General features: G+C 55.9%; 1 protein-coding gene across 1 annotated transcript; it reads right to left on the bottom strand.

Annotated features, from left to right (window-relative positions):
* Nucleotides 1-4081: 4081 nt before the first annotated feature.
* PGF (placental growth factor) lies at nucleotides 4082-9786 on the bottom strand. The gene is made up of 7 exons (XM_021542895.3): nucleotides 9721-9786; nucleotides 9553-9592; nucleotides 8764-8960; nucleotides 7236-7312; nucleotides 5574-5603; nucleotides 5422-5484; nucleotides 4082-4721 (listed from the first exon to the last, which is right to left on the bottom strand). Exons 1-7 carry the CDS (start codon nucleotides 9784-9786, stop codon nucleotides 4700-4702), a joined length of 495 nt encoding a protein of 164 aa, XP_021398570.1. The 3' UTR covers nucleotides 4082-4699.
* Nucleotides 9787-10927: the final 1141 nt, after the last annotated feature.

Below are 10927 nucleotides of genomic sequence, written 5' to 3'. Positions count from 1 at the left end.
GGTGGACCTGGTACTTGCTGTGGCACTGGCAGAAGGCACACCCATTTGTGGCTGACCTGTGGCTGCTTCATACCCTGCACACACTTGTAGGGGCTCCCTGGGCTCAGGTCCCCTGGGCGGCTCCTTTGCCTGTTAACAACAGGACAGAACAGTAAAGCCTGTGCCCACAGCTCGGCTCAGCATCCAGCAACCAAACACTGTCTCTCTTACAAAGACCATTTCTTTGGGAGTATGGAAGTAATAACTGTGCCTCAGAGGGCAGGTCTAGGAGGATGCAAAGCCATCTGCTTTGTAAGACAACTCACTGCCCAAACACAATCGGTGTGCTTGGTTCTTTGGCTTCTTCTCAAAACACTTCCAGGTTCCTTTTCCAATCTCTGCATAACAGAGACCAATTTTTTCTGCCCAGCCTATTTATACCCCACGGTCTCTGTGGTCTTTTAATTCCTACTAGAGACTGGAGGCTCCTCCTTGAAGTGAAAAGTCGGAGCAGGCAAGAAGTGAAGGAGAGCCAGGGATAGGAGCAGGGGTGCTGCTGGCACAACTCATCTGCCTGGCTTCAGCAGATCTGTGTGGGCCTGGAGAGGACAGAGCACAGGAAAAACACAAAATCCAGCACAAGGTATCTGTAGAGTGGTTTTGATATTGAGGCGATGGTGGCAGGGAGATGTGTGAAGAGGAATTGCCAGGAGGGTACAAAACTTGGTTAAGTTCTTCATCTAACACCTCTGAAGCGGCCAGAAGAGAGTGAGCCGAAGGCATCAGCAGGAAGTGCCTCAAGGATGCTCCTGTGAGGAAAAGCCTTGCAAGGGAAGAAGACTTGTATCAGCCCTGAGGCACAACTGCCTTTACCTGTGGGCTTCCAGGTTTGCATGTCAGTGCTGGACAGAGGACCTTAAATTTGGGGGATTACTTTTAGATTAACCTGTTGAAGAGTTTGTGGTCCTTGTTGGGAAGTGGGAACTGCCAAAGTAGAACCAATACAGACAAACAGCAGGGAGAGGAGTGAGAGATGCCTTTTTTCTCACAGGCTAAAATTTACACATAAGATCAAGAAAAATCTTAAAATATGCTGCGACTGCAAACATAATTGGCTTCAACAGTTAGAGTGCAAAAGACTTGTAAGTCACAATCAAGAAGTTAGGACCTCAGTGTTTCTTTATTTCCATGGAGACGTGGGAGACCTGCACAGGCATGGCTGGGAGACGCTGCTGGGTGGCAGTGCTCTGATGGCAGCCTATACTCAGAGAGACCAGAGGTAACCAGTGAAGTTTTAATATTAGGGCTTCATCAGCTACAATGCTACATCTCTGGGCCAATCCCCACATCACCTTTACAGTTACTTCCCAAAAAATGTAACATTTTTTTCCTGGTGCATAAGGCCGCTTTGTGTTTTGTCTCCCTAGAACTATCCTCCTAAAACATCTTACTACAGCTCCTAAAGCCTCATTAAACAAACCTTTGCCCTGCAAGGCTGGAAGACACAGGGAGCCCAGGGACACTGATAACCCAGTGGTGTGTTGTTCCTAGGCTCTGTGGGACAGCTGCAAGGGGTACACAGGCAGAGAACGGATGAGGGATTTGGGAGCACTGGAGCTGGAACATGTTTTCTGCCTGTCCACGGTGGGTGCTGCTGACTTTGAGGCTGGGGTATGTCAGGGTGCCTTTACAGGGACACCTACAGCCCTGCACTGCAGTGCCTGGGGGACACGGGGTTCTGTAGATGTAGCTGACCTTGTCAGAGTGCTCACACGTCTGCTGTGGCCAAGGAGGGCTGCCAGGAGCTAGTGGTATAAAAAAGCTACAACTGGGACCACACAGAGGAGGGACAGGCAGACAGTGGTTGGTCCCCTTGAGAGGAAACACGGGCATTGGACACAAGCCCTGAAGCCAGGACACCCTGTCTCTCCCTCAGAGCAGTCCCCCACCCTGATCCTCATACTTCTGTTGGGTGTGATGTCCTGCTGGAAGTCCCTGTCACCCTGGGATGAGGAGGGTCTTAGGACTCTCCCCGCTGGGAGGGATAGGGAAAGGAGGTAGCATTTCCTTGAGCATGTGATGCCTGCAGCAATCACAGAAACTTCATGAGCTACGGCTCATTAGGTTCCTGATACCTCCACAGAGCTGGAGGGAGCCCTGACAGCTGGAGGTGCAGCTCCCAAACCTCTTGTAAGTGATGTTTCCCCTTGCTCCTGCCCTGCCCCAACTATTCTGCTCATCATGGCTGCAGTGGGACAGCCACATCCCTCCCAGCACCCACATTCTTGCTATTCAACATCCTATGCCACGGGAGGAGCAGGGGACAAGGACACACACAGCACCCAGGCGGCTCAGGTGATGGAGGGAGGGAAGCAACACAGGGGTCTGTACAAGGCAGGTGCCTGCCCCTGCCGTGTCTGATGGGCAGAGCTGCCTGGAATATTTCAGTGCCTGGCAGTGGCCTAAGAGGTGACTCCAGACACCAAGAACTGCTTGGAAAAGCCACTGTGTGTTAGTGTGTTTGAATTTGTTTTAATCCTAATAATGAGTCTTGATAAACTTATTTTTATTTATTAACATACTTGATTTATGTAACTTCCTTTTTCAAACATGTAATACTATTGGAGTATTAAAGACAATACAGAAACCATCACATACATCCTAGAGTGCACATGGTTCTCCTTGGCCTCAGAGCAAAACCAGGCAGGCAGAAATGACACACAGTGAAAGGGAAAGCTGTGTGAACCAGGCCACCACATGGTCCACACAGACTTTGAGTGATATGGGAAGGGGAGCAGCAAGTTCTCCTTATCTATGAGGTAGTGAAGGAGGAACTTCATGGGCTATTTTTGAGGCAAAGCCTATGTAGGCTGTGCTCCAGGATACTGTGGATGCCTGGAAATGGGATCCAAAAAGGATCCAGTAAAGTCCTGAATGATATGCCCAGCTGCACCATTACAACTTACACAGTCCATCCCTGCTACATGGTGGCAGTATGCAGGTTCGCATTACCTCAACATCACCTCCAGCTTTCCCTGACAGGGATCTGCCCTGTCCCCATGTCCTTGTGCCAGCCTCAGGCAACAGCAGCATTATGGCTTAGAGAGTCATAATGTAACCCCCGTCACAGGCAGCCCTGTCAGATGTGGGAAGGGGCCACCTTGGGCCCCAGTTCTTGCTATGTTGGGCTTCACCCTCTGTTCCTCAGAGCAGGACAAACCACAGGTCCCATAATTTAAGGGTAACCTTGAAATCTTTGCAGATCTTGCCCTCTGGTCTTTTTTTTTTTAAGCTTTCAAGAATGACCCTTGATTTGTTTTAACCCAGTGTCAGGAGTGCCCCACAAATATGCAAGTGCCAACTCACCCCTAGGGTTTTCAGGTATATGCACTACTCCAGGATATGGCTTGCACAGATCAGCATGGGATGCATTTGGCAGACAGCCCCAGACCCACTGCAGCAGGGGTGGAAATGGGGACAGGGAGAGCCTCAGGAGAACTGCCTAAAGCATGGAAAACCAGGAGCTGTGGCTTCCCTGTAGACTTGGGCAGAGAGCTGGCTGAGTGGGGAACACAGGAAACAGTCCCCACAGTCACCTTGATGAGGGCCACCAGCTCCTTATACCCTAAGGGTATTCCCAGTAAGGAAAGGAGGCCCCAGGCCAGCCTGTCCCCATGTCAGGTAAATGACCCATGGTGGGGTATTTCCTGAGTGGGCAGCCTGGCCCCCAGTGCCCTAAACTTTGCATCAGCCCTGCCAGGGAGGACAGGATGCTGAGCCAGGCACTGGGACTGGGGTGAGAACAGGATGGGCACAGTGAATAGGGAGAGGTACCAGTCCCACACTGTGGTGTGGAGGGGAAGGGCAGCTCACCCAAGGGTCTCTCAGTACCCAGCTGGGAGAATTCCAGCACATGGATAGCCCCCAGGCCAGGGAGCAACCTGCTGGTTGCCTGTCTCCAGCATCACACCAAAGGCAGTCCCCTTGATGCGGCAGGATTGGTGATGGGGACCAGCCCTGGGTCACTGCCCTACTCCAGCCTGAGTGGGTGCCCATGGGGAAGTTCCCGGTGCTTGTTGGAAAGCAGACAGGAGCTGCCAGCTCCCATGTCTGATCAGCTTTTATTGAGCAGGGCAAAGCTGAGATGTAGCTGTGAATACATGAGGAGCCCAGTTCCCTTCTGTTCCCAAGCAGAACAGCTTCCCAGGCAAGATCCCTGGCACCTGCCCGGGATGCCCCATGCCAAAACTGAGATGGATGCAGTCCTACAGCCTTGCCTGTCCCAGATTTCCTTCCTCCCCAGCTGCAGAGTGCTGGCAGGACATGGAAGTTTTGCAGCCCTGTGAGCCATCTCCACTCACTGCCATATCATGCTGTCCTCCCCAGCCAGTTCCAGCAGCACTTGCACCAGCTTGGCTCCTCATTGTCCTAGAATGTCCTCAAACACCAACACACTGCTTGAGCTCCTCATCTTCAGCCCCAGGCTTGGTCACGAGTCCTTTTTTTCTTGCTGCCAATGGGGCAGATGGGGCAAGGGAGTCCTTGGTGCCAGGCTGTGTTCCCACCAGGGCCAACCAAGAGTAAGTCAGCTCTTTGTGCTGGAGTCCTGCTCCCCGCTGCAGCTTGGAGGGACATGACTCCACAAGTCCCCCCTATGCTGGGGACAAAAGCAGCTGGCTCAAACCCAGGTGGTGGGAGCAAGGCTGGGGGCAGGCAGAGGCTACCTGCGTGGTGTGCCACACCTGCAAAGAGAGCACGGCACAGGGTGAGCACTGCCAGCACCAGGCTCACCTGCTCTACCCTGGATCCCCTTCTTTGTGCCTGGCCCCTGTGACACAGACCTGCAGGGGTGGGGCCTGCAGGCAGCCTCTTTGTGGGGAGGAGTGAGGGTGGAGGGACTGCCACTGGCTGAGCCCCCAACACCAGACTTCAGACAAAAGGGGGAAATGCTAGAGCAAACTGCTGTCATACCTCAAAAGTGCTCACAGCGAGTCCAGCCTGCGCTGTTACACCAAGGAGTTTGAGAAAGTGAAACAGAGGATGGAAAGAGTAGAGTAACCCAAACAACAATAAGCCAAGGACAGCAGTAAGGACACAACTGGCAGCAAGATGAGGCTGAAACTGGAAATTCATGGATCCATGAAACCCAGCATGGTCTGTGATGGCAGTAGAGTGAAACACCATCAAGTCACCCAGCCCATCCATCCCCATTCCGCCCAGCTTTCAGCTGCTGAGCCTGGAGACTACCAAGTACCTTTCAAGTCTTTGGTAGGAGGCCTGTTTCCCCACAGCCACTGTCCCCTCCTGCTTACTTCTGTGTCTGCTCTGCACAAACTCTTCACTGCTCACAGTGTCAGTAAAAATCTAAATGCTTAATGAAGACACTCATCCCAGGAAAATTAACCCAGAAGACACCACCCATACCTGCCCCTGCTCACTTACAATTCACAGTCTTTCCGTCCCTTCTTGTCTTGTCTTCTCTTACCTCGGCCCTTGGACCTCCTCCTTCAGAAGGAAAGTATCACAAGAAGGGCTGATGTGTGGGAGATGAGACCCACAATCCAGCCAGTAAAAATGCCCCGGATGTCACTTACCTTCCCAACCTCATCAGGTCCTGCCGGGGCCTGGGAAAAATGACAGAGAGAAGTGGTTATTGGACAGTGCTGCACGTTGAGCTGCAGGAGCTGGTCCTGTGACATGCACCAGTGCACAGCATAATCTACCTGATATTATTCATGTTTAAAACAGACACAATACTCTTGACCTTATCAAGCCCTCAGTCAGGAGCTGATTGCAGCAGGTAGAGAGAAGGCAGAGATAGCAAAGGGGCTGGTTGGCTTGGGTGACTACCCTGGGGATCTGACAGTGAGGCTGGGGAAGACAAATTCAGTCTTAGCTGCTCTCAGTGATGGCTTTCACATCTCCTAGTGAAACAAGGTGCAGCATTCTGAGTAACAAACATGGGGGATTTGCTGCAAAGTCTTGGTAGTGGGCTCTCAGCCATGACATACCTCCCCCATGGGGGTCACAGCCAGGACATCTGCCATGCCTACGCTAACTACAAAAGGGAGTGATGTACAGGTGTGGAAAGCAGATTAGGAAGAAGCCAAAAACTGCTGCAGAAGGCAGCCTGCACAAGTGCTTATTGCAGATCCCCTGGGAATTACCCTAGGCAGGAAAACCACAAAAGGCTTAGGAAATCCCCTGCATGGGAAATAGCTGGAAGCAGAAAGGAGGCAAGTAACACATCTGCTTCTTCCCACTCCCCCTTCTGCATCTACTGACAGACGTTCCAGAGACCGTGTGAAGCTGGGTCTGCTCCAGAAGAGCCGCTCATAAAACTGCAGGGGAATACCAATCCAGGAATCCTCAGGATCTTCTTCCAGGCAAGGATCATGTCTAATGGCTGCCCAGCAGGACACTCATCACCCAGTTTTTGCAATACTAAGTCACCCTCGGATCATGATGAAGAGTGATTACCAGGACCCCCCATGCAGGCAATGCTGGAGTCCCATGGCAAGGACCAGCTGCAGGCAGCACTGGAGCTGCTCCCACAGCATTGCAGCCCACAGGCAGAAGCCCCATCCTGCCCAGGCTTTCACCATTTTTGGGACACAGCAAGCACTCCAAGGGGTTGACAAGGTGCCAGAAATCTACGGCAGGTTGGTGCTGCACAACCATTCCAGGCCAGCACTGCATATCCAGGCCAGGTTGGCACTGCGTGTTTTAAGCTTTTATTTGTTGTCTTGGCTGTAAAACTCCGCTGTACCCTCAGGTCTGTATGGGGTAGCCTCCCTTAAATGGTGGCCCAAAACTCAGCTGTTGAGCTTTCTCTTTGGGCCACAGTCACATTCAGGCATGCCAAGCCATGGAGCTCCTTGCTGAGCCACCAACTTGGATGTGCTATCTGCCACAGAGCCACCAGCCTTGCTCCATTGCTCACAGGCAGATCCTCTGGCTAAAGGAGCACATGCCAGGCGTGCCAAGGCAGCTGCAGGGATGGGGAGCACAGCCCTGCAGACAGTGAATGGTGCCTGACCTGTCTTCACAATGGCACAAACCCCATCGTCTGCGGGGAGCAGGTGCAGAGATGTGGGGCAGCCTGCAGCTGAACAAGGGCCACAAGCAGCAGCAAACCCTAGTGCAAAGACAGCAAGAGGGGGTGCCAGCACAGCCAGGGTGCCCACAGGGCATCCCTGTTCCACACACAGAATGAGCTGGCAGGCTTGCTCTTGCTGGAACCCAGGAGTCCCTACCTGCACTCGCACTGCTTGTGCTCGGTGAACGCCATCTCCACATAGGGTGCCTCCCCGTTTGGCTTTATCTTCAGGAGCTGAAAGAAGAGCAAAGGTTACTTCTCAGGCAGTGGCAGGAGGGGGCTGGAAAGATTCCTGCACCACTGCCTTGCCACCCCAGGCTCTTGGGAAGATGCATGTCTAACCTGTTCCTCGGGACCTCCAACAACAGAGTCCACCTCCACACGTAGGCAGTACTGGCCAGGCCCAGCTGCCCTGGCAGCTCTGCTAGTGGCGGCTCTGCTAGCGCTTCCCCATGTCTTCAGGGCTTTAATTTAAGTCATGTGGTCTCAGGATTTCCCAGCCTTAGAAAAGATTTTTCAGTCTCTGCCTTTCCAGAGAATTTTCACATATTTGACCCCTTTGCACATTTCCCTTCTCTGACAGAAATATCCCCCCAGTCATGTTTTTCAGGCCAATTCCATTGCTGCTGCCTCCTCCTGGACCCCTTTCCTACAGCACTGAGTTGGAATTGACTGGAGTCAGTACCACAGTGCCTCCCCAGTCCAGGGGTACAGGATTCGCTCTGTCACATGTCACAGCCCAGCCTGAAGTTCAGGCTGGACATCCAAGGGCCTTACAGGGTACACTCATAATTGGTGGGATCCACACCAGCTCCTGCAGAAGTGTCTGACATTTCCACTTTGTACACAGCAGCAGGATCCCTCCCATAGAGGGAGACCTGTGCCTGGGGAGCTTCCTCCTGCTCACACCAGGCTTTTGATCCACCTCAGCCAAGAGCTTTTTGCCATCCTTCCTTCCAACACACTTTCAACCTCAGAGAGACCAAAATCACTGGTGATTTATTGCAGGCATTCCCTAGTCCATCATCCATGGCAAAGTAGAGCATTTGCCTGGTTCCTGCAGCATCAGCAGGTTGACCTCTGGCAGCTCTGTGCAGGGGCTGCAGTGTGAGGACAACTGCTGCCTGCTACATGGGGAAGAGTTGAACGGCTCAGGATCTCCCATCCCACATCTCACAGCTCACACAGTGGTGACTGAAAACGCAGTTGGCTCAGCCCTTCATGCTCACCATGCCGCAGTGTGGGGGCATTCATGTCAGCACCACCCCAAGCATCACCTGATAGAGGAGAGCCTCACTCCTCCCTTCGATTCGAGGGCAGTACCTACTTTGTCCCAGCAGGCAGCCACAGCTAACTGGAACACCCCCCAGCCCCACCACAGGACAGGAAAGGTCTGGAAAAAATGACAGCAAGAGCAAGACAGACCACACAGAGAGAAGTCAGGGAAGGAGGGAGTAAGGCCAGTACCACCAGGGGCGACACCTGACCTCAGGGGCAAGCTCAAAGAGCAGGCAGAGGGACCCTACTGGCTTGGCATGCATTTGAGCACTTGTAAATCCTCTCCCTCTCTAGCCACACTGCTACAATGTCTAGAGGACGCAAAGCTGCAAGTTCACCTTCCCGGCGCTTGGTGAGCAGCCCTGCACCTCTCCGGTGCAGCCCGGCCCCGCAGCAGCAGCACGTACCTGCATGGTGACCGTGCTTGTCTCCACGGGGACGCAGCGGAGACCCTCGTCCCCACAACAGCCTCCACAGCGCTGCAGGGAGACGCAGGAGGGTCTGAAAATGTACTCCACCTCGTTAGGGAATTCGGTAATGACGTCCACCAGCTGCTCCAGAGGCCGGCAGAAACTACGGTTCCAGATCTCCCGAAAGGTAAGGACTGCAAGAGACAGGGACTATAAGGAGGCGTCCGGAGAGGCAGAGCCCAGCCGGGCCGCTGCCGGGGCAGGTGCAGCAGCCTCGAGGGCGTCTGTGCTCGCAGTAAGTCCGTCACCGTACTGTGCACATCACTGTGCGGGGGCTCACACAGCCGTCCCAACAGGCTCTTTCTCCCTCTCTCCGCCAGCTCCATCCCCTGCCCGGGCACTCTGCTCATCCCCGAGCTCCGCCGCGGAGGGGCTCCCCCGGATCTCTCCCGGCCGGACAGCCGTTCCCTGGGGCTTTCCAGGAGGGAGCGCAGAAGCGGAGCGCTCCCACCCGGCACCCCGCATGCCAGCACCGGAGGGGCGGCAGTCCAGGGACTGGGCTGTGCTCCGGCCCGCGGCGGTGCCCGGTGCCCGAGGAGGGCTGGGGGCATCACATTGCTCCGAGCCTCGGCACAGCTCCCGGCTACCTCCCCGGTTGTCACCACGGGACTCCAGAGGTAACACAGCCCCGGTAGTACCCAACGCTCCCCAGCCTTGCGCGAAGCCTTCGCTGGGTTGCTGCCCGCTCCCAGCCGGGGCACCGGCGGCCGCCCGCTACCAACTCACCGGGAGACTCCGTGCTGGCTATCCCCCGTTCCTCCGGGGCCTGCAGGGAGAGAAAGGCGAGCTCTGGAGGGGCAGCACGGGGTGACCCGCCGCCGCCCCCCGCCCAGAGCCGGGAGGAGCGGGGAGCCGCACCCTGCTCCGACCCCCCTCCCGCCCCCCGGCTCTCACCGGGGCGGGCGGTGCCCCCAGCGTCCCGGCCACCAGCAACCGCAGGAAGGCGCCGAGCAGCCGCATCGCCGCTCCCGCCGCCCCGGTACAGAGTCGGCTCCGCCACTAGCGCCCTGCCGCCCCCGGCATACCGCCCCGACGCCGGGCCGCCGGCCCCGCCGTGCCGCCTCCGCCGCCGCCGGGCCATGGGAGCGCGCCCCGCTCTGCCGCCGTATTTCACCGCCACCGCCCCGCCGCTGCCCCGCCCCGGCCCCGCCGCGGGGCGGGAGCAGGTGCCCGGCCCCGGCGGCCGCGGGGACGGCCGGTGCTCCCGGACGCGGCAGAGCCGCCTCCTCCAGCGCCCCCGCACCGCCTCTGGCCATCACTCCATCGGGCTGTCCCGGCGCTTCATTCACCGTCCCGTGCCGGTGAATCCCGGCCGGCGGGAACCACCGGGGCTGTGTTGGGCTTCTCGGCTTGCTGTTTTCACTGCCCCATGCCCATCTACCCATTCTGTGCCCAGCTGGCTCCTGCCCCCATACAACAGCCCCTTTCCCACCCATCCTCTTCATTCCTCTACTGATGCCCTGTTCCCACTCAGACTTCCCGTGACTGTCCACCCACCCCCTTCCCCCTCAAGCTGCCCTATGCCTGTTCCATCAGCTCCTGCCGTTGGACCCCTGCCAAAGGGTTTCCAGCCCCCCCCCGGCCTCAGGGACAGCATCCTGGTTCTGGTCTACAGCTCGGAAGGGAAAGGGGCGCAGCAGGTCTCAGGTCAAACCCTGCTGCCAACCCAAAGCAGCTCTGTTGGCCTTTTCTGTTCTATTTTTAAGCCCCTGAGGCCAGGGAAGCTGGAGCTGTGGGAGGTGTGATGAGATGCCAACAGGCAACACGATCCCCCGTGGGCTGCAGGTCCTAGGGAAATAACGAGCTCTGTGTCCATGCCAGGATTCACGTTTCTGTCCTCCTGGGAGAGTGGGGAGGCTGCTTCAGGGTTTCCCTACCCAGCACCGTGTGAGGTCTGTCCCTGCAGCATGAGGATGCTAATGATCTGTTCCCAGCCCTGTGATCTGCTCCCATCTGTCCCCAGGGGATGCAGGACATGCCAGCTGCCTGTCCTCAGTCCCGCTGGGCCATGCAAGTGGCAGTGATTTAGGCACCAGCAGGAGCCGGGCTCAGTCAGGAGCTTCTAGGCATTGGTACCACTGAGTGTGTGACAAAGCTGCTG

This window comes from Lonchura striata, chromosome 6 (genome assembly GCF_046129695.1).
Source record: "Lonchura striata isolate bLonStr1 chromosome 6, bLonStr1.mat, whole genome shotgun sequence".
Classification (NCBI taxonomy): Eukaryota; Metazoa; Chordata; class Aves; order Passeriformes; family Estrildidae; genus Lonchura; species Lonchura striata.
The sequence above is the reverse complement of the archived record's forward strand: the minus strand, read 5'-3'. Positions and strand labels throughout refer to the sequence as shown.